This window comes from Podarcis vaucheri (genome assembly GCF_965113315.1).
Source record: "Podarcis vaucheri genome assembly, chromosome: 8".
Taxonomy (NCBI): Eukaryota; Metazoa; Chordata; class Lepidosauria; order Squamata; family Lacertidae; genus Podarcis; species Podarcis vaucheri.
Window position 1 is genome coordinate 33,937,997 of NC_138766.1, and position 23,177 is coordinate 33,961,173.

At 40.8% G+C, this 23,177-nt stretch overlaps 1 protein-coding gene across 1 annotated transcript; it reads left to right on the top strand.

The window, feature by feature from the left end:
• Positions 1 to 3,226: 3,226 nt before the first annotated feature.
• KDM1B (lysine demethylase 1B) lies at positions 3,227 to 22,793 on the top strand. Its single transcript, XM_082234981.1, has 20 exons — positions 3,227 to 3,674; positions 4,367 to 4,491; positions 5,164 to 5,253; positions 6,376 to 6,487; positions 7,833 to 7,949; positions 9,536 to 9,574; positions 10,176 to 10,380; positions 10,844 to 11,022; positions 11,786 to 11,962; positions 12,425 to 12,499; positions 13,143 to 13,280; positions 13,992 to 14,163; positions 15,670 to 15,797; positions 15,880 to 16,011; positions 17,031 to 17,105; positions 17,580 to 17,696; positions 18,218 to 18,343; positions 18,711 to 18,833; positions 19,795 to 19,947; positions 20,873 to 22,793. Exons 1-20 carry the CDS (start codon positions 3,555 to 3,557, stop codon positions 20,912 to 20,914), a joined length of 2,445 nt encoding a protein of 814 aa, XP_082091107.1. The 5' UTR covers positions 3,227 to 3,554; the 3' UTR covers positions 20,915 to 22,793.
• The last annotated feature ends 384 nt before the right edge of the window (positions 22,794 to 23,177 follow it).

A 23,177-nucleotide genomic window follows, 5' to 3' on the forward strand; every position in this document is an offset into this window, starting at 1 on the left:
TGAACATAATTATCTTTCTAGCATAATTGCAGCCCACATTCCTATCTGTAGCCTATGTGGGTTATTCTGGAGCTGGTAGCCTATACAGTGGTACCTCATGTTATGTACTGTCCCCCTTGCGAATGCTTCGGGTTATGCACTCCGCTAATCCAGAAGTAGGTGCTCCTTTTGCGAACTTTGCCCCAGGATGGGAGCAGAAGTCATGCTCTGGCGGTGCACGCACAACGGGAAACACCATTAGCAAAAGCACGCCTCATGTTACAAGTGGTTTCCAGTTACGAACGGACCTCCAGAACCAATTAAGTTTGTAACCGGAGGTACCACTGTAGCTGCCCCTTGCAAGCGTGTACTGTGCATTAAATCCTAAATATTCTAAATAAATCTAAATTTGCATTCAGGTGCACTGAATTGTGTCACTTCATTCCAGCAAGAGCTTAAATACGGTCTTGATATTAGAGAGAAAAAGTTAATAAGTATGAATTCAAGGGCATGGAAGTTTTGAAATGTTCTTAAAAGAGGCTCATATCTTCTATGTTAGTAGCGTTATATTCCAGAGGTGTGCACAGGCCCCAAGATTTGCCTTGTATTTGTGCATCCTGAAAAATCAAATATGCTTCTGAGTTGTTCAGTGCACTCACCACTTCAGTCTGTAATTTGGGTTCTGACCTCTGTATAAAACGAAGCTTTGTGTTATATTCAATAGAATATAACTCTGCCCATTTTGGCCAAAGTGAAGTAAATTTTCAGGTACAGGAGCACTTCTAGAGTGGACTAAGCCTTCCAAATTGCAGACAAGTAGGTCTGAGGCTTTTAGTGCAGGAAGTAAAAGGGATTCACTTTTCCCCAATCCATTATGGGGTAGAGAAGTGGGGTTTATCTCTTGATCTCTCTTGAAATAATTTGTGGGTAAACATGGCATATTTTTGCCTGTACATTTTTTAAAAAGTCTGTGGCTTCACACATCTCTCTCTCTCTCTCTCTCTCTCTCTCTCTCTCTCTCTTTCTTTATGGTGATTGCTTGTGTCTGTGGAGTCCTGAAGAGTTCTGGGTGTGTTTTGCTGAATAAAAGCAACTTAGGAATAGTATATATATTTATATACATATATAAAAACTGCACCAGCCAATCCTTTTTTTAACAAAGCAAGAAACAAAAAAGCAATTCAGAATCCACCAGCGTTCCACAGGCAAAATTGTAGGACAGCCTCACTTTTTGCAAAGTCCATGGATCTAGAGAAACACAGAGATATAGGAAAAGATAGAGCTATATGGGGTGGAAAAGCAGAGTGACATGAGGCTTTTGGGGAGCCTTGATCTGGCTTGGTGTTTATAGACATTGTGCTTCAACTTGGGAGGGGAATTTATCTCATGATCTGGCCCCCACTTGGAGCCAGTGTACACCTCTATTGTTTGCCTGGTTATACATTAGACAACTCATGTCTAGTGGGAAGCCTCAGATCTCAGATGAAATGATTATATATGTCCCTTATGCAGGATTTAGTTCTTGACACACATTGGTACACACTGGGGGGGGGATGTGTTTTTATTCATGTATATGCTGAATTTTGCCTTATATGCATGGGTTGGAGAGTTGTGTGTGCTTTTCAATAGCTACTACCATGTGTCCAGAACCTTGTTTATCTCACTGGTAGGGCAAACCTCTTGGGTTAGTATGTTAATAGGTTAATAGTTGCAGTTGTTCTTAACTTAAAAGCAAAGCAAAACTAGTAAAACCTAAGGAATTAAAATGTTTAACCAGAATAAGCAGAAGCAAAAAGAGAAGTGAAATGGAATCTCAATGTACATTGTTGTTGTTGTTTTAAAATCTGCTGTGATATTATGCTTATACTTTGTTTTTACATATGTAAATGGTTTCCCTAAATTTCAGTATCATTTTCTATTTGAATATTTTTTTCTTGAAAAGTCCTGCATTTCAAAGTAAAAAATTATTGCTTTACCTTCTACGCTTTTCAAATGAGCCCTTCCTAGCACGTGAAACAAAAGTGCATTTTAATGGGTTCAAATGATCCACTATCCTATGAAATATACCATCAAACGTGTTAGTTGCTGCCTTTTGGAATGAAGAGATGTTTGCTCTTCCTGTTATCTGAAACCACCACTAACTCCACCCTGCAAGTATTAACAGCCGTTTAGTAAAGATGAGCAATTTAGGCAAGATGGCAATTGTCAGCAGATCTTGCATGCTTTATAGTTTTGACTGGTTTGCATCCCTTCATTTTCTGTGTGTGGGCAGGGCAGCTCCCAGGCTATTGACCCTTGTAACTTCTTTCTGGGAGGGAGTTTCATATCAAAATTGTTTATTCCCTCACCCATCCTCTTCTTTCTTTTCTGTTTGCTTCGCCTTACCTGCATTCATAGATGTAGCACAGCCTGTATTATGTTTTATTTCTTTTGATTTGTATAAAATATTTTAATGTCGTGCTCAAAGTGAGGAATGGAAGAGGGTCCCGTCCCCCCCAATATTTGATCTGTATGCTTGGAAATGTAAACAGCTTGTTCTCACTTCTCACCAGGATGGATAAGCAGCCGTGGGAAGGTGTGCTGAAACTGAGAGACAATTTGCTCACATATGTCTGCTGCAGCTGTGCTGTTAAGGTCCCAGAGCTACTGTTTTTACTATATAGTTCATTTGAACTATCAGAAGCATAGCTGAATCATGGCCTGAATTGTGCACAGTTCTGGGAGGGGCAGTTTGGCTAAGTTTCTCACAGTACATACCTATGCACATTTACACAGAAGTCAGCCTCTGTGTGTTCAGTGGGGCTTGCTCCGAGGTCAGCATGCATAGGATTGCAACCTTAAAACTGTAGGGTTGGAACCAGGGAAGCACATAGGGAAGGGGGCTGGTGGAAGATGACTTTCTCACCCATCCCAGTTTTGGGGGGTTGCTCTCAGCAGCCCCTGCTACAGACCATTCAGCAGGACCCCTCTGGGGTAGCATTCCAGTATGGGAGGCTGAGGGGATCCCTGAAAATCGCCTGGAGGCACTTTTGGTGAGTAGAGTGGAAGCTGCCTCTGATTGGGTTTTGGGGGTCCCCCCTTAGCTATCCTGTATCACAACGCCGTCCTCTTCAGTAGCATCCCCTGAACCCCAGGAGATATATTTTGGAGAACAAGAGGAATGCTCGGAAAGGAGACGGGGAGTCAATTTTCTTTGGCTCTAACCCAGGATTATTTACTTACTAAATTTATATCCCGCCCTTCCTCCCAAAAGAAGCCCAAGGAGGCAAACACACAAATGATAAAACTGTTAAAATCATCTAGAATATTAATGAGCTGTTCTCTCTTCCTCCTTTCCCTCCCTCCTTTCTTTCCTCTTTTTGCCTCTTCTTCTCACGTCTACCATTTTGTCTAGTTCCTCACTTTAATTTCCTTTGTCCAAGATCTGGAAAGAGAGCTGGTTCAAACAGTGAAGCCACTAGTCTGCATGGGTGATGCTGGAAGGTTTAACCAAAGGGAAGCTTCAAGCTTGTTTATTTCTCCACCCCTCTTTGTGTGGGGAGACTCTCTGAACTTTAGTGTTGGAATACTGCCTAATGTCCTCCTGGTTTTTATCCTGCAGCGCCATGTCAACTGGGAGGGTCCGAACAAAGAAAAAAACACCTCCTGTTGACCATTCTCCCGATCATCTTCCTCTGAGAAGTTCAGGGAGACAGGTACCTTTCATCCATTTCATTCACAGGGTTGCAAGCAGGGTTGTGTATTATCTACTTAGGAAATGAAGAGTATTGCAGTCCTATGCATATTAGTCTGCAGTGTCCTGTTGATTTCACAGCCAGGCAGTGATCTTACTTACAAGTTGATGTGCATGACATTTCAGCCTTAATGTTGAATGCACTGTTGAGTTTTTCCAAGCAAAATTGGGGCTCATCTTTGGCGCCATGTAATGGGCTGTTGTTTTGGACTCTTCCTTGTTTTGGACTGTTCCCTGTTCTCTGTGTGAAGCTAGTTATGACACTTCCTTGGTTTTTATTTTTTTTCTGCATTTCCATGTGAATGCAAGTTGCATGCAATATTGCTATCTTTTTGAAGGATTTCCCCACCATCCCCGGGTCTAGATTTATTTTGTACTGGAATACCTTTCTATCATGGATTGGAAATCCATGCCTCTCCAGAAGCTCAAGTTTCCATCAGTTCCAGCCAGCATGGCCTGTCGCTCAGAATTATGGGAGTTGTAGTTCAGCAACATCTGGAGGGCCAAAGGTTCCCCATCCTTGTTATGTAGGAAAACACAATCAGTGTAACTGTCCTCCATCACTATTGCAACAGAAAGCCTCACCAATAAAGACTGCTGAATATATCATAAATCTGTTGTGACCTTTTTGTTCACATAGTTGTGTTCTTTTAGGTGAGGAGGAAAGCTGCAGAGGCAGCCGAGGATGATGAAGATGCCTCAGAGAAGAAGTACAGAAAATGTGAAAAGGCAGGATGTACAGCAACATGTCCCGTTTGCTTTGCCAGTGCTGCTGAAAGGTTTGGGCTCCTCTGTCTTCCCCCTTCACAGTCCCAAGGTTTCAGAAAGTGATCTTCAGCTTGGTAGATTTCATTTCTGGTTTGTCTGAGTGAATTCTTGTGACTATTATTAATGGAGGGAAGTGGATGTACGCTCCTAGGGGAAGGTACAATAAAAGCAGCTTAAAAAGTCGTTAGAAACCAACCAAACAAAAAATCCCAGATATATATTTTAAACCACACACAAAAGATACAAAACAGGCGGAGACCCATTTATCCTCCTGGGAAGTCTTGTTGGAACATTTTCCACCCCCATCAATCAGCCCAGACACTGAGGTCCAGCTCCGAGAGCCTTCTGGTAGTTCCCTCACTGCCAGATTACAGGGAACCAGGCAGAGGGCCTTCTCGGTGGTGGCGCCTGCCCTGTGGAATGCCCTCCCATCAGATGCCAAGGAAATCAAGGAAACAACTATCTGACTTTTAGTAGACATCTGAAGGCAGCCCTGTTTAGGGAAGTTTTTAATGTTTGATGTTTTATTCTGTTTTTAATATGTTGGGAGCCGCATTATCATCATCATCATCATCATCATCATTATAAACTGCTGACGTGTGGCAGTCTACAGTATTTTCAAATTGCAGGACAAAGCGTATCCTTTCGATAAATGTAATCTTTTCTGATTTATTCTGTTTTAGGTGTGCTAAAAATGGCTACACATCAAGATGGTATCACCTCTCCTGTGGGGAACATTTCTGTAATGAATGTTTTGATCATTACTACCGAAGGTATTCTTTCTTTTTTTTTTGAAGTAATTGCTTTTTTTAAGGGGTGGGGACAGGATGCAACCAAAAGTGTGTTAATTCAATGGCAAAGCATTTTAATCTTGATCTGGTTAAAGAAATAAGATATGGAAGGTAATATACATAATTGCTGTGCTTTGCTACCCATTGTAATTTAATTTTGAAATGAGGCTGAAAACAACAGTGCTGCATTTATAAAGGCTATAAATTGCAGGGGTTTGAATTTATCAAGAAATGTCAATAATGTCTGGGGGATTGATACCCGCACAATAACCTAACAGCTTCCTTTTCAAAGCAACTCTGGGCAAAGGCAATGAATGCTTGAAAAGGCAGGGATGGGGGAGTGTATTCTTTTAAAAGGATATACAGTCGTGCCTTGGTTTTCAAATAGCTTAGTTCTTGAACGTTTTGGGTCTTGAATGCTGCAACCCCAGAAGTGACTGTTCTGGTTTGCGAATTATTTTTGGAAGCTGAACATTCAACAGGCTTTGTGTGGCTTCCGATTGGCTGCAGGAGCTTCCTGCAACCAATCAGAAGCCACACTTTGGTTTCTGAACGTTTCGGAAGTTGAACGGACTTCCGGAATGGATTCCGTTCGACTTCCAAGGTATGACTGTATTGGCTGTTTGTAGAAAGCTGGACCAGCTAAGTATCTCATGATGACTTTAATAGGCCTTTCTGTCTGTTGTGAACTGCTGAACATTTTGACAAAATGCTCTTAGCTAGAAAATATGCAAAGCAACATCAGTAGACTGGGCAAAAACGGTTTCTTGGAACACAGGCTGTCTGCTAAAGCCAGGTTGCACAGGGAGACCAAGTTTTGATGGAGGGAGGGAAGCTATTCCAACAGTGAAGCCATTGTATAGATTTGGGTATCCATAATAAGTACACCTAATGTATCAGATTAAACAAAATAAGAATCATGCACAATATTGCCTTTAAGTTGAGCTTTGCAACTTCTATGCTTGCTTAGGAAAACAAATACTGTGGCCAGGATCATGTTGTCTTAATACCTATGTTTGGGATGAACTGTCTATTAAAATATACCAAACCACGTGTAGGCGATTCCTTCCCTCTACTTAACATTTCCTTTGTCCCTCCTTTTAGTCATAAAGATGGCTACGAAAAATACACTGCCTGGAAAAGGATTTGGACCAGTAATGGAAAAAGTGAACCTAGCCCTAAAGCTTTTATGGCTGATCAACAGCTCCCTTACTGGGTGAGGGCTTTATTTATGATGACATAACACTGTGAAAGTAGTGCATGTTCATTTTTTATTTCCATTCGCAGTAAGTGTGTTTGAAGGAAGTGTTAAGCAATGGATTTGATTATTTTTGTTATTGTTTCAACCTTGGGGTTGAAAGTGAAAATAATATGAAGGAAGCATACAATATTTGGCGGCAGGCCACATGTCTTGTGTATGCTGAATGTACAGTGGTACCTCGGGTTACATACGCTTCAGGTTACAGACACTTCAGGTTACAGACTCCACTAACCCAAAAATAGTACCTCAGGTTAAGAACTTTGCTTCAGGATGAGAACAGAAATCACGTGGTGGCAGCAGCGGGAGGCCCCATTAGCTAAAGTGGTGCTTCAGGTTAAGAACAGACCTCCGGAACAAATTAAGTACTTAACCTGAGGTACCATTGTACCAGGTTCAAACCCTGGCATCTCCAGGTGAGGCTTGAGAAAATCATCTGTCTGAAATTCTGGAAAGTTGCTACCAGGAGACGACACTGAGCTAGCCCATGAAAGAAACAAACCATACCTGGTTTAGCATTATGCCTAAACCAGGGATTTTCACTTATTTCAACTCCAAACAGACCACAGAGATAAGCAAAGGTTTTTCTGGCTTACTGATTGTGATATGTTTGGAGCAAAGTGACCTCTAGTCTGCATGTAACTTTAAGCCAGAGATTGTGGTTCATTTCTCCCCGGTACTGGTAGGATGGACTGAAGCAGTCATGATCAGGTATAGATGAAGAAATATAGGTTATATGCTGATTATTAGAAAAGAAGGGGTTTTTGATTGGTTGTGGAGCTAACAGAACCTCAAAATGATTATCCTTCTTTCCTGAGATGGGAGTGGATCATGGGGTTCCAAGAACAGTTAGGATTTCAGTTAGGGCAGTTGGAAGCTACAGGCTGAGGAGAGAGAATCAGAAAGGTGAGGGAAGGAGTACAGTACTTGCTTAATAACCTATATGAATGTAGGATCTGTGCCTTGCAGTTTAGGGAAGAAAGGCTTTCATAAATTAGAAGGCAACGTTTTGTCTACAGGCTGATCATCCCAACAGTTAGCTTTTCACTTCCTGCCGGATGAGCTGCCATGCAGTCCCCCCTTTTGGGGGAATCAGTTGGTTCTGATTTACCTCTCCTGAGAAAGGAAGGGTAGGTCAGCTCAAAATGCACACTCATACGAAGCTGATGGGGGAAATGTAGGCACGCTTGCATGTCTGCTGCTTAAGAAAGTCTTCCTGAAATCTTGAGAGACCTGTCTCTGATCTTATTAGTGTGCTTTTGTTTTTTGGATGTACTGAGCATCTTTGTCGTTTTATCTCTAGGTTCAGTGTACAAAGCCAGAGTGTGGGAAATGGCGGCAGCTGACAAAGGAAATCCAGCTTACCTCGCAAATAGCCAAAACGTACCGCTGTGGCATGAAACTGAACAATTCCACCAAGGTACCTTCAACCCTCAAATGTACTGAAAATCCAGGTTGTTTTGGTTGTTTCTAGAGGCCACCGGGAGCCCCAGGCTTAGAACAGTTGTGCAATGTTTGTCTGGAGACACCCTTGTACTGCTGCAGTACACACAAAATATTTACATGCATTTAAAACTCTATTTAAGGTAGATAAGGACAAGATGAAATTATACAATTGAATATAAACATAGATGGGAAACGGCTATGTATTGTGAGTACTTATCTACTTTTAAAAATTTCCACCTATGATCTTTTTCTTTTACTTCTTTATTCTTTCTTTGTTCTTTTTTCTGATATCTTATCTTTCATTTCACTGCTTTATTGTGAATAGCATTTTATAGAGGTATAAATAACTGCAAATATGAAAAGAGACAAAATATTATCTGTTGTCATGGGCTCAGGCACTGAGCCACAGGGGAAGGAGGAGATGGAGAGCGAAGGGGAACAATCTGAGGGGAGTTCAGGAGGGTATGCCAGTGATCAGAGAGATTCCATGAGTCTCTCCAGCGAATCAGAGGATTCCCAGAAAGGGGCCCCCAAAGGCAGGGCAAGGGGGGCCAGTGGGGAGTCTCCAAGCGGCAGCTGGAAATCAGGGGTAGCTTCCCCACCAGAGCGTAGCGGGGGGGAAGAATCCCAAGGGTTAAAACAAGAGCCTCCTGCAGAAGGAGAGAATGAGGCTGGACTGACCACGCCTCCGTCAGAGAGTGGAGGGGCGGAGGGAAGAGCAGGTCCGGCCAGCCTCCCTGAAGGAGAAAGCAGTGGGGGGAGCAGTGTAGCCGTTAGGAGGAAAGTAGGCAGCTGGGCGCGCGCGCCAAGTTCAAATGTGGAGGCGTGCGGGCCAGCAGAAAACCCGGATTGGGAGCCAGGTCCTAAAGCCCGCCGGAAGGGTGGGGCGGAGTCAGAAGAATCCGCTTCTGAAGAGAGTAGGAAGGAGGTAACCCCAGAGGGCAGGAGGACCCGGAGGAGAAAGGAGCAAAAGGAGGAGAGGGATAGGTGGAGCAAAGCTTGGCTCTTGAACTGGTGTATGAGCGGGGAGGAGTCAGACGGAGCTTCGCCGGTCTAAGGACTCAGATGTAGCGCTGAGCGCCACGGATGTCAAACCAACAATGAACCACAATAAAGACTTTTGTTTATAAAGAGCAACTGGCGTTGGTCCTCTGTGAGCTAGGACCTGAGGCAGCGCTGACATCTGTTTTTTTTCCCCTTGGTTAGATGTATTTTCTTTTTCTTTTGCATTTTCTTTTGTTGTGAATATGTATGTTGTCTAATTTGTACTTAATAAAAATATTTTAAAAAGAAAATAAAACTCTGTGAGGATGGCACCAGAAAACTGGCAGGTGGGTGGAAAAGCTTGACACCTTCTTCCCTGGCCACTTTTCCACTCCACCCCTTCCCAAAGCTGCCTTTCTCTTGGGGTTTTTAAAACATGCCATTGAGTGGAATGTGTAGTTTGGCCCTAAGTGTCATGGCTTTTATTAACAGAAGTCCTGTCATTTCTTCAGTCTTCCTCTTACATGCAAGTCAGAGAAGCTACCCTGTTGTCTGAAAGTGTGGTATTTGTTTCAGGTGGAAGGCCCAGACCATTGCTCCATGCCTGAAGATCTGGTAAGCAATGTTTTAGGAAAGTCCTGCATGTGGTATCAGAATGAATTGTAACTATGAGAAACACAGAGGTGCAGGCTTAGTAGTAAATACTATTTGGGTAGCATTCTGACTTCAGAACTGAAGACTTTAAGAAAGAGCCTAGCTGTTGCCTAAGGAAAAGGCCAAAGACATCTCAAGCTATTCAACTTATTACGGTTGATGTGATTACTGGTTTAATGATTGGTATATTAGGGTGTTTGTGTGACTAGAATTATTGAACTGTGTTCAAACTGTGAGGAGCACCTGTATTTTATTTCTTTTTTTAAAAGGGCAAAACAGAAAAGCTCTACCTACCTTGATAGTTGCCCTTGCAAAATCTCAGCTCTCAGACCTACTGCTGTTTTGTTAGAGCCACATCACCTAGTCCCATATTAGACTTCTGACCAATTAGAGTAAGCTACATTGCTATGGGAAAGGCATTTCCATGTAGAAGCTTCCCTACACTCCTGGTACAGCAGTCAGAAATGGCCTGTGTCTTTTAAGTGTCATTGGGACCTGAGAGATAATATGATAACAAAAGCTTTAATTCTTCTTCCTGATTCTTTCCTCCACTCCTTCATAGAGAGTTGCTGAAGTTTCAGATCACTGGTGGTATTCCATGCTCATCCTTCCACCTTTGCTGAAGGACAGTGTGGCTGCTCCTTTGCTGTCTGCATACTACCCAGACTGTGTGGGCATGAGCCCCTCTTGTACCAGTACTCACCGGTTGGTTGGTGAATCCAATGCAATAAAAATGGAGCACTTAAAGACTCCACCTACTATAGCTGGTAAGCAACGAGTACTTTTCTGCCTTCTTCTAGTAGCTATTGATAGCCTTATTTTCCATGGTACGAGAGTACTTTTTCTATATGAACATTAATTAGAATGTCTTGTCTTCTCAAGAATGAGACTGACCATCAGCCATGTATACTTTATAACATTTGTGCCGTTTATATTTGTGAGCATGCAGTATAAGCATATTCTTCCTGTAAGCAACACTTTGGTGCATATGCTCAAGGTCCACTAAGGAGTTTTGGGCACAGAGGAGATATGTAAGCACCATAAATAATTGTTGTAAGCAGAAGCCACGGTTCTTATACCCAGTATTATCCTAGTATATGTTGCAGGCACCTGTAATTGAGTTCACATTTGTTTACATGCCCTAGAGCTTTGTGCTGTTTTATTAAGCTACCGTGATGGTTCACGGAGATGCTACACGCAGCTCATTCTGTGTTGTATGTTGCCTTCCAGGGATGAACAAGTACTTCCAGCCTTTCTACCAGCCCAACGAATGTGGTAAAGCACTGTGTGTGAGACCAGATGTAATGGAACTAGATGAACTCTATGAGTTTCCAGAATATTCACGAGACCCCACCATGTATCTAGCTCTGAGAAACCTCATTTTGGCTCTGTGGTACACAAACTGCAAAGTAAGCCTGGCTGAATGTTTGCCCCCAAAAGATTATCATCTTACTTTAAAAATATATCAACCTAAACTTCCCTTGTCCTGGTTTCCTTCTCCCACTTGCTCCATAGACAAGACCTTCCCAGTCATGATGGTTTTTGCTTTTCAGTGGGGGAGGACCCCCCAAACCCATCCCATTTCAGTCCTGCTGGCCCTGCAGCAATTGGGATTTTCTAGAGCAGGGATGGGGAACCCGTGGCTCTCCAGATGTTGGACATCTGTCTGTCCAAGCCAGTATGGCCAATGGTCAGTGATGATGGGAGTGGTACTCCAGCAACATCTGGTGGGCCACAGGTTCCTCATCCCTGCTCTAGAAGTCCTGCTGCAGCGGGAGGGTGGAACTCTGCTCATGGTAAGACAAAAGGTTGCAGTGACTGACCAGGCCGTGCCTTTGGAGCAGATGAAATAAAACATCACAAGAAACCCTCCATCTGCTGAGGAAAACAAGGCTTCATGGTGAGGCCTGTGTTCCTTTCGTCCCTCCTTAAGTACGCCTTCACAATGTGATCCAGATTCCCAGGTGTGCAGATGGGGCTTTTCCATACAAAGCTGCCCTGCTTCATGCTTTTCAGTACACAGGTACATGACTGGAATGGTTCTCACTTTGTTGATCTGGGAGATGTAAATTTGCTGTTGAGCTTCACCATCTGAAGGACAGTTTGCTATATTGTTCCAGCAGCAGTCAAATCCTTGCCTCTCCTCCTTCCCCCCAATCCTTCAATGCACAGGAAGCCCTAACCCCTCAGAAATGTACGCATCACATCATTGTTCGAGGCCTTGTGCGCATTCGCTGTGTGCGGGAGATGGAGCGAATACTTCATTTTATGACCAGGAAAGGTCTGATTAACACAGGGGTCTTGTCAGTTAATCCCGACCAACCTCTTCTGCCCAAAGACTACCATAATGTAAGTATTTTAAAATACAGAGTACTAATAAACTGGTTCTAGGAGATTCTGATGGGACAAGGAGGGTGAAGGGAGAAAGGACTCCTTTTAAGAGTAAAAAGTGAAAAAAGAATAAAAACTTTTAAGAGTAAAACTTACTTTTAAGAATAAAAAGTGAAAGAGGGGTTGGCCTTCTAGGACCTCTTGGTCAGTGTCAAAACTCTTCTCAAGAACTGTCAAAATCGGCACAGACAAAATCATCTGCTGTCGTTCAGCTCAGGCTAGGATACTTTCTCTTCCCTGTCCTCATTTTTGGTTGATATTGTAGCCCTTGCTCAGCTTCTCCTAATGAAACCCTTCAGCAGTAACAGAATTTTATCTGAACAATGTTTCAAATTGTTCGGAGACTTGCTTAGAAAAAACAGTCTTGCTAGTCTCAAAAGAATGCTAGCAACACTAGTTTACTTTTCTTCTTCATTTAAGAAATCTGTCGTTGTGGTTGGGGCTGGCCCTGCTGGATTAGCAGCTGCAAGACAGCTCCAGAACTTTGGAATTAAGGTAAGACTTTTTCAAATAAAGTATAGCATTTCAACATTTCTGTCTCCTCCTCTTCTGGCAGATCTACACTTTGCTGCTGCTACCTGAGTAAGAAAAAGAAAGGGCCTGTTCTCAGAGTCCAGATGTCCTGGAAAAGTGCCTTAGTTTGTGTCAAGGCTGAGCTTGAAATAATTATGAGGCTAGGGTTTGTTGCATGATTTGTTGCAGCTTATACACAGTGGAACGCCCTCCCATCAGATGTCAAAGTGATAAACAACTACCTGACATTCATTTTTCATCTTTGTTGGAAGCCGCCCAGAGTGGCTGGGGAAACCCAGCCAGATGGGGTACAAATAATAAATTATTATTATTATTATTATTATTATTATTATTATTATTATTATACAGTATTTGGGCATGGAGAATGGTAGGCATAGCTTGTCTGCTCACAGTATCCACCTTTTAAGGAGGAACTTAATGTCTTCACTTGGTAGATGGATTTTCTGCCTCTGAGGTTTAGGATTCACCAATTAAAAACTTGGTGAACTCCTAGCATAATGTTCTATTATTGATTGACCACCTTGGCATTATTTGGTTAACTGTGGAAAGATTTTTGTTCCATAGCAGTGTTCCTTATCACCACTGCTCCTTTTGTATGTTGCAGGTTCTTGTGCTAGAAGCGAAGGACAGAATTGGGGGCCGCGTGTGGGACGATAAGACTTTAAAAGGGATCACTGTGGGAAAAGGGCCACAGATAGTGAATGGCTGTGTCAACAATCCAGTAGCGCTAATGTGTGAGCAAGTGGGTTTGCATTTTTATTCATGAAAACATTGTCCTTCTGAAGCTTAATATACACTGATTCTTGTAAACTTAACTTTCTTATTAGAGAGGTTTTTCAGGCAGCTCAGAATCCACATCCCACTCAAGCTACAGGTGTATTGGGTCACTTTGGGAAAGTGACTGTTCTTCAGCTTTGTTTTACTATTTGTGAAAGAGATACATTAAAGGTCTAATTGTAGGGTTGTAAAGAGGAATGAGATAATGAAATGTGGTTACCATCCTTAGGAGCAGGAAGTTCTACAAATAACATTTGAAAACTTTGCTAAGTGTTTCAATCAGGCTTTATGTTCATACATTTTTCTTCTTCTCTCACATGATACTTTGCTTGAAATAATACAATGAGTTACCTCACATATTTAGGGAAGCTAGCAATTTGATGTAAAGAACAGAATAATAGTCTTTTCAAGCGCTAGTCCACTTACTACTTAGAATGGTGATTCTTCAGAGTTGATGCTTACTATAATAAATGAAATAATTCTGAATCCTGTAATATAAAACCCTCACTGAAGATGTTTAGCTTTTATTGGTTGGTTGGTGTTGACATCAATGAAAATTGCGGTCCTTTGGGAGGGATAGAAATTTAACAAATAAACAATAAAAATTAAGGTTTGCATCCCATGACAGTAACTGATTATCTACTTCCCCCACGTTCAAAATCCCTGTCTTTTAAAGCTGGGCATTAAAATGCATAAAATTGGAGAGAAGTGTGATCTGATCCAGGAAGGTGGAAGAATAACTGACCCTACTATAGACAAGCGTATGGACTTCCATTTCAATTCTATCCTTGATGTTGTAGCAGACTGGAGAAAAGACAAAAATCAGCATCAGGATATTCCTCTTGGAGGTAAGTAGAAACAATGAAGAGCCACACGACACATAGTGCAACGGGGATAAAGGAGCACCTGTAGAAGTCGTCTCAGATATTTGTGCCAGCTCAGCTTTCAGTTCTTGTATTTTGTTGCATTTGAATGACCTTTGACAGAAGATTGTGGGCTGCTCAGAGCAATTTCATTAGGCCCAGGGGGCAAACAGGATTTCCTGGGCCTAGTACCCTGTATGTCGCTATTGGCAGTGACTGTTCTTCTGTTACTAATATGAACAGTTATTTTTAATACATGGAAATGATTTAATAAGCATTTATTTAACAGATTTTTAGCCTGCCTTTCTGAGTTCCTGCCCTCACAAGGCATTTTGCAGCAATTGCAAATATTTCAAATACCATAATTATATAACAGATAATTATGCAGTAAGTTTAGAACATTTATGTAATGTTAACAGACAGCAGCAGCAACTCAAATGGGGGAAATAGCTTTACGTCCTTTATGAACAATATCTCCCTGAAGAACAATAGCCAAGTGACAGCAGTAGATGTAGTGACATCATAAAGTGAATAAATTACTTGGAATACATTTTCCTCAGTCCCTGTTTTATTAATATGCAAACTAATTGACATTTTTAAAACTACAACCAACCAACCAACTTGGATTTCTTTAACCAAGTGACAGTCCCAGAAGAGATTATCCCAAATTGCACACAATTAGCAACATGCAGGAATTATTTCTGAGTATAGAATCTGGGAGAGTTGTAAAGAGTGTGCTGAGCCCTGAAAATAAAGTGTCTTGCTGTGGCCTAGCAGTGGTGAAGTTAATAGGCTGGTTTGCAGTCACTTTAAACCATAGTTGTGAATGAATGTGCAATGTGCTGGTGCACAGAATGAAAATCATTGCTGCTTAGCATTATTCCTGCTGCTGCTGCATTGCTGGCAGCTAATTTGACCAAGCATTTTGTCCAGATACTCGTGGTTTCTCTCTCTCTAAACAAACAATGAACTGTAACCAAGGTTTGTCCTCTACTTACCATTTAAGTTTTGTTGAGGAGGAAACAAACCATGAGCCTAGGTTCAGATGCTAATGTTAAGCCAAACCATGGCTTAGCTTCCAGCAGTTCAGCAGAAACAGGGGAGGAATGAAGCAGTCATGTTTTTGCTCCGTGCCCCATCACCCTTTAAATCACAGTGATGTGCAAACCAGGCCAGTGTATGAGTACGTTTGCTGGTAGCCCACATGTTTGTGAGAAAAGTGCTGCCCGACAATTAAGGAAGGACAAGGACTTTAAAGTGCTATCAGTTTCAGTGGAAAATACGTTAAGCATGCATTCAACTCTATTTTGAAATAGTTGTCACTTAAAAGTGTGGAACTTCATGCCCATAATATTTATATTTTGACAGGAGCAGCGGGAAATATTCTGGTAGAGCTTCATTTTAAAATTTAACAAGAACACTTAAAAGTAGGGTGAAATTGTAAGGAAAAAATGATTATTTATTGATAACGATTGGATATATTATTTGCAGATAAAATCCAGGAGATCTATAAAGTTTTTATTCAGGAATCTGGTATTCAGTTCAGTGATCTCGAGGAAAAAGTCCTTCAGTTCCATGTCAGTAACCTTGAATACGCCTGTGGCAGCAACCTCCATGAGGTGAGCATGGGATGGACTTGTGCGACACTCAGGTGTTGAGTGTTCAAACTGTTCAGTGAAAAGAATTCTGTTCTCCTTACAGGTTTCTGCGCGCTCCTGGGATCACAATGAATTTTTTGCTCAGTTTGCTGGAGATCACACGCTCTTAAACTCGGGATACTCAACAATAATTGAAAAAATGGCTGAAGGCCTGGACATTCGGTTAAAGGTTCCAGTAAGTAACTAAAAATGGACGAGAAGCCAGTTTGCTTTGATGTACCTTGGAGTAGTTCATCTTCCTAGTGTTTGGCTTGGTTCTCTTTGTCTTGGAACATACAGATGGTACTTAACCGCTTGAATTTTCCAAAGTTATTTCCAGTGGTGTCTCATTTATTAATCTGCTTTGGAACATATGAATGTTTCTTCTTATTGCTTATGCCTTCACACTAGAACATTTTCCACATTCAGCATACTCAGTGTGTATTACAATATATCTATTGGATTTTTTATCTCAGGTAGTCAGAGAGAGATATGCCAAAGATGACTGTATGAACTAGGTAGGATTTAGAATGCAGGAGCAAAACTTTAGAATCCATAATGCATAAAAGCAATGGAGTGAGTTTCAGCAATGGGGTGCTCAGATTCCCACCAGTACATAAAAATCTCTAGTGGAACATTGCTTGCATCATTCTGATTGATCCTTCACATAATGCATTTACTCATGAGCAGTTAGCTTAACACTCCTTCCCCCATGTCTTTCATTGAGAACTCTTCTACTATGAAGCTTACGCTAATGTCTTAGTGTTATGGATGATATTCAACACTGTGCAGGTGAAATTGCCCTTCCTGTTCTTCCACATGCACCCCCATCTCCTCATCTGCTCCAAAGGGTCCATCTTCAGAGCTGATTTGAGGAAAACGCAGGGGCTATAGGTGGAAGGAGAGGCAGTCCTTTTGTATAAGCAGAAGTCTGTTCCACTTGTAGATGAGGCACCACCATAGACAAATACAGTGGTACCTCGGGTTAAGAACTTAATTCGTTGTGAAGGTCTGTTCTTAACCTGAGGTACCACTTTAGCTAATGGGGCCTCCCACTGCCACTACACCGCTGCCATGCAATTTCTCTTCTCATCCTGTAGCAAAGTTCTTAACCTGAGGTACTATTTCTGGGTTAGCAGAGTCTGTAACCTGAAGTGTCTGTAACCCGAGGTACCACTGTGTGTCTTTCACAACTCTGAATTGTCTTCTTGTCAGGTTCGCAGTATAGACTATACGGGGGAAGAAGTCCAAGTGACTGCAACCGACGGAACTCTCTGGAAAGCACAAAAGGTGACGTGTCTCATCTTTCTCAACTTCTGCTATATATTTTCAAACATCACAGTAAACATCTTGTTCAAAGTGTTGTGTACAACTGGCTTTTTAAGGACTTGATGCCTCATGTTAAGGGATAGCTTTCGCTGCAGCAGCTAAACAAGGGGTGGAAGTGAAGTGAGTTTCTCAACTTATCAAGCAGGACAGAGCTATTTATTGTGTTTCAGATGCCATATCACCAGCATACCTGCTTCCCGCATCCTTACAGCTGTAATGTGAATTCTTGACACATCTTTACATTTGTGCTAAGGAGCCGGTTGTGGGCTGAGTGCTGGGCAGGCGGTGAAAAGTGTGGGACAAAGTATCAAGTTGTCTTAAAAGCATGAAACTGAGGTTTTTATTACCTACCTGGTGCCAAACCTTCCCAACCTGCCTGTGTTATGTTGAGCTACTTCAACTGTAGTATAATTAGGACTACTTTTCTCCCACCAGGTTTTAGTTGCTGTACCTCTGACTATTCTTCAAAAAGGCGCCATTCTGTTTAACCCAGCCTTGTCAGAGAGAAAAATGAAAGCTATCAATAGTTTGGGAGCTGGAGTCATTGAGAAGGTAAGAGTGCAACTTTTATATGACGATGTGAAGAGCAGTATGAGTGGCATTTGGTTTGTACCCTATCAGATTTGCTTTCCATAATTGGATCTGCTCAGAAATAATGAGATGACAAAGCATGGGTACATAGCAGTCCTTCATAAATTGAAATAAATAATCTTCAGGGTTTGTGATGGGTAACCAAAGTCTGCCTGTCCACCAGCTCTTGCAAAACAGATTAAAATTATGCCCCATTAAAACTGAAAATTTCCTCCATTTTGCCAATTTGAATCTCGGGTCTTCCATCACCCAACTCCTCATAGAAAGAAATGCAATTTAATTTTGTTTCCTATGATTTGCACAGACTATCTTGACCACAGTCTACCTACTATTAGTTTACAACAATCAGTAATAGCCCAATCCTATTTATGTGCAATTGCAATTATATCCTACTAGGTTCACTGAGGCCTACTTCCAAGTAAGCGTGCATAGAATTTCAGCCCAAATCAACAATGAGGTCATTCTTGTCTTTTTTCCTCTAGATTGCACTACAGTTTCCATATAGATTCTGGGACAGCAAGATTCAAGGAGCTGATTACTTTGGCCATGTTCCACCTAATTCCAGCAAACGTGGACTCTTCAGTGTTTTCTATGACATGGATCCACAGGTACACATTACCTGAAGACTTAACACTGACCCTAATTGTTCTTCAAATAAGGAAACATGATGAGCTTTAAAATCACTTCTCTTCCCCTACCACCCTAGGAATTCGCCACCATTTCATAGTGCGATTAGTTTAAGATATATTTCTGGCAACTTTATCATTTTTTTTAAAAAAAACAATTGCTCATTACAAGACAGAAGCTTTGAAGAGTGATTTGATACACTCAGTCAAGGAGAAACCTAAAAGGTGCCAGGAATCTTTCTTGTTCCATGGGTTGGCTAACATTAGTTTCAGAGAGGCTGTTAGAGAGTCATTTAGCAGAACTACAGTAGATAAAATGTAAGTGTCCATGTTTGTGTCTTGTTCTCAGCGTAAATGCAGTGTTCTAATGTCTGTTGTTACGGGTGATGCTGTGGCAACTATGAAGAATTTAGATGACAAGCAAGTGCTGCAACAATGCATGATTGTGCTCCGCGAGTTGTTTAAGGAACAGGTAGGTCTGTTTGTTTCTATTGACTCAAGCATAGATGAGACACCAGTTTCAAGTCTTTCACACTTAACTGAATTTATTAATAGTTGTAAATGGCTCTGATATTTGCATTATGTGGATATATTTATTAACTAATAAATATAATGTATAATAATTATAGTAAATAACAGATAGCAACAAAAAAAGATTCATGATGCGACTAAGCGTATTGTCAAACTAAGTCATAGGAGTAAAGCAACTGAAATAGACTTTGTAAATGACTGTACTTGGTATACGACTAACATTGGATATCACTCTAAATGTCATTAAATAAATCCGGATTTATGTATTCTAAACAAGAAATAAATATTAAATAGGATGAAAGAAATGAAACAGCAGCTTGCTGAATTTTCAATAGTTTGCCTGGGAACCATGTTTGTTGTGGCTTCCATACACGGAAACATGCTTAATTCTGCATCAGACCACTGGTGCATATAGAAGCAGTTTTAGAATAGAATCACAGATTTGGAAGGGACCCTGAGGGTCATCTAGTCCAACCCCCGCAATGCAGGAATCTTTTGCCCAACATGAGGCTCAAACCCATGTGCCTGAGTTTAAGAGTCCAATGAACTGAGCTTTCAGATAGGAGTTTTTTTTCCAGTCTCTGGAGAAGCCAGGAATTGAACTTAGAACCTGTTGCATGCAAATTCATGACACAGGATTCTACACGAGGATCTACAAAACTGACTACTTAAAAAAGGAGAGAAAACTGTCCTGACATGTTTCACATGGCTAGGCCCCCTAACCAACACTTTGATTCTCTAGCTGTTTATAATGGGACTGTCCATTGACTTTAACAGAACAACTTCAGAGCATGTGACCAGTCACTTAGAGCATCTGTGTGTGTTGACCTGGTGAATATATGTGTTCACAGATGGGTTGTATGCATTTCATAAGTAATTCTTTGCCTATTGTTGTAATCCAGGAAGTGCCAGACCCAGTCAAGTACTTTGTTACACGATGGAACAAAGATCCTTGGATCCAAATGGCATATAGTTTTGTGAAGACAGGGGGCAGCGGTGAAGCTTATGACATCCTAGCAGAAGACATACAAGGAAAAATATTTTTTGCTGGAGAGGTGAGATCTTGATTATGTACACTAAAAAAATTGAATTAAAATTCTTCTAAAATAAGATACAAGCTAAAATAGGATGGAATGTATTCAGGGGTATGTTCAACTTAGGTTCTATTCAGAATAGACCCACTGAAATTAATAAGCCTAAATTAACCGTGCTTACTTCAATGAACCTACACTGAGTAGGACTAGTGCTGGCTACAATCCACAGTCTCTGAGGAAGCATTGTAGAAAACCAGTGAAATCCAGTTACTAGTGTGCTGATCTGACTTCAGATCATTTAAGAATATAAACAGCTGTTAGACTGGTTGTTCCGTCATCTGAGTGGCAGCAACTCTTCAGAAAAAAAACCTATGTAGGGGATTATACCTAGGACTATTATTACAGAGAGAGAGAGAGAGAGAGAGAGAGTGCGCGCGCCATATCAATCTCACTTCAGGCCTTGGTTGTGGGGTTGAAACTGGTTTTGTTGTGCTGCTGATGACATTCACCATGATGTTCCTGTTACTTCTCCTGGAACTCTTGAGGCGCAGGATACTACATACAGTGGTAGTATGTGACTGGGCAAAATAATAATCTCTGTTACAAAAATTCCCCAACATGGAAAAAAACATCATCATGGGCCGTGATTTATTTTTAAGGTATAGATACGCAGACTATTTCACATGTATCCTTGGTAAAATATTGACACTTCCTGTGTGGGTTTATACCAGGCTTCCTCAACTTCTGACCTCCAGATATTTTTGGCCTACAACTCCCATGATCCCTAGCTAGCAGGACCAGTGATCAGGGATGATGGGAATTGTAGTCTCAAAACATCTGGTGGGTCAAGGGTGAGGAAGCCTGGTTTATACGTATTATGTGTCTGATGAGTGTAGTTCTATGTTCATATAAGAATCCCTCACATTATGTTTCTCTTTTTAAATAGGCCACAAACAGACATTTTCCGCAGTTACTGGAGCTTACTTGAGCGGTGTTCGAGAAGCAAGCAAAATAGCAGCATCTTGAATACTACACTACTGTTTACAGATTTTCTTTTAACTACTTCCTCAAATTCAAAATTCAAGTTTCAGGGTTACTATTATTGCTCAAGTGGTGCTTAATTCTTTGGTACCTAGAGACAATCCTTTTTTCTTCCACTTTTTTCATCTTTTCCATGATGCTGATGTTTTATCAGCACAGCATGCTAAAGGAACTGTTATTTAAAAACACTACCAGCAGATATTCAAGCTCATTAACCTCAGAACTTCATTTTTGTGACCTTTTTGAGATAGATGATTTATATTGTCAAAGGGTAAACATGTGCTGCAAGGACTGTTAAATAACCCATGTTTTCAGATAGTGGGTCAACAAGATGGCAGGTGACTCCAATCATGTTTTGAAAAATGTATTCTTTTTAAACTAAATTGTTGGAAGTGTTCACAAACAATCATTGGGCTTGCTGATTTTTTTTTTTTAAATGAAAGAAGATATAGAAAACCAACCCTAACCATTACTTACCCAGAGGAAATGTCACAAAAGCATCTCTTAATGTGTATACTAGGATGAGGGCTTAGTATTTGCTGATCATGTAGATGAACCAGAAAAAAATGTTCGTTTTGTGGCTATTTCCTTTTTGTGTGCAGTGAAATTTCTAAATCATAGCAGCTGTGTAGGTGCAGTCATTTATATAATTGTGAAAGCATGTTGAAGGTCAGGTAGTTGAGCAAACCATTCAATTTTCTTGCTTAAAAATGAGGTCAAATGATTACTTTTTATGAAGGGTTAAAATTATGTAGCCTCATTTTAATGGGAAAGATTTAAGTAGACTCTGAAATCAGTGAGACTTGAAAATACTTAATGAGGCTGGGTTGTACCCATAGTTGTGAAAAAGATGATTTAACTAAATAATTCAGTTTTAAGTAGTTGAAGATACTAATGTATACACATAGTTCATTCATCAGCTAACTTTTGCTTTTCATTATCAAAAAATAAGAGTGAGAATTTCAATATGGAAGCATGGGCAGTTTTACTTTCTAAAGAAAGCCTCAGAAGATGTGTGATTACTACCCCTGTGTTTTGCTATAATGATGATATATGGCCCTGAATATCTTACTTTGTAACATCATATTGAGAAAGATTTAAAAGTTATGCTGTTAGGAAATCATCAAGCTTTTCTTTATAGTTGCACTGCTATTATTTCACTAAGCTGCTTAATAGGAAGTATAACTCTGAGAGCTTATAGTAAGAAATGTAAAGTATGAAAATGGAATGCTGATTTCCCCCCATCATTTACTCTTCTTTTCAAACACTGAAAACATGAATACCTAGCTAAAATAAGCCAATTGGCCCATAGCTAGATGCACCAACAAAATTAGTTTTAGATGTTGTCTGAAGTGCAATTTTTATTTAAAAATGGAAACTTGTGCTTGGGAATAGTTGAAGGCATGAGTTTGAGCAGAGATACTAGTCATGACTGTAAGGATTTTGTAGTAATCAGCATTAAGACAAGATGAAGAGTCATACTGTAAATGTGAAACCATTTACTGTATAAATACCTGTAAATTATTACATTACAGAAGTGTTTAAACAGCAGGACCTGTTGTCCATTAGAAGAAAAAGCTTAGTTAAGATATGGAAACTACTTTTTTTACATTTATTTAAAAATGTCAGAGTTGGTGGGTTCACTTTGAACAATTGATCCCAAAGAATTAAAAAATAATCATGTCAAGCTTATTTTTTAAGCATGGTCATTTTCTATTGTGTATATACAACTTATGCCTTGTACATCTAGGGGGGGAAATCTCCTTGCTGTGGAGCATGATGTTCAAAGTGACTTATTGGTAATGTAATAAACTGGAAAATGCTAAGTCAGTTGTGTTGCTAATTTCTAATCATACTGGAAAATGCAGAGGATGTCAATCTCAAAACAATTACTTCAGCATGACAAATGTCTACTCCACTGCTTCTTTCTGACGATCCTTTCAAAGCAATAGTATTCTGCTAGAGGGAACAGACTTTAGGGCCAACCACATTTCCTGGAACAGGTGAAGATTCTATGTCAGATGGCAGCAATATTCCTCAGCAAAGTTCACTTCCTTCCAATCTGATGGAAGAAGGTGGCAATAATTCTGAAATTGCCTTCCACACTTGTTCCCAGCCTAGCAGGCCATCACTTCAGGCCCACTGGGCCTTAAATACCATTCAGTCACATCCATTGCCACAGCTCATCTGCCACTTCTGAGAGTTGGCAG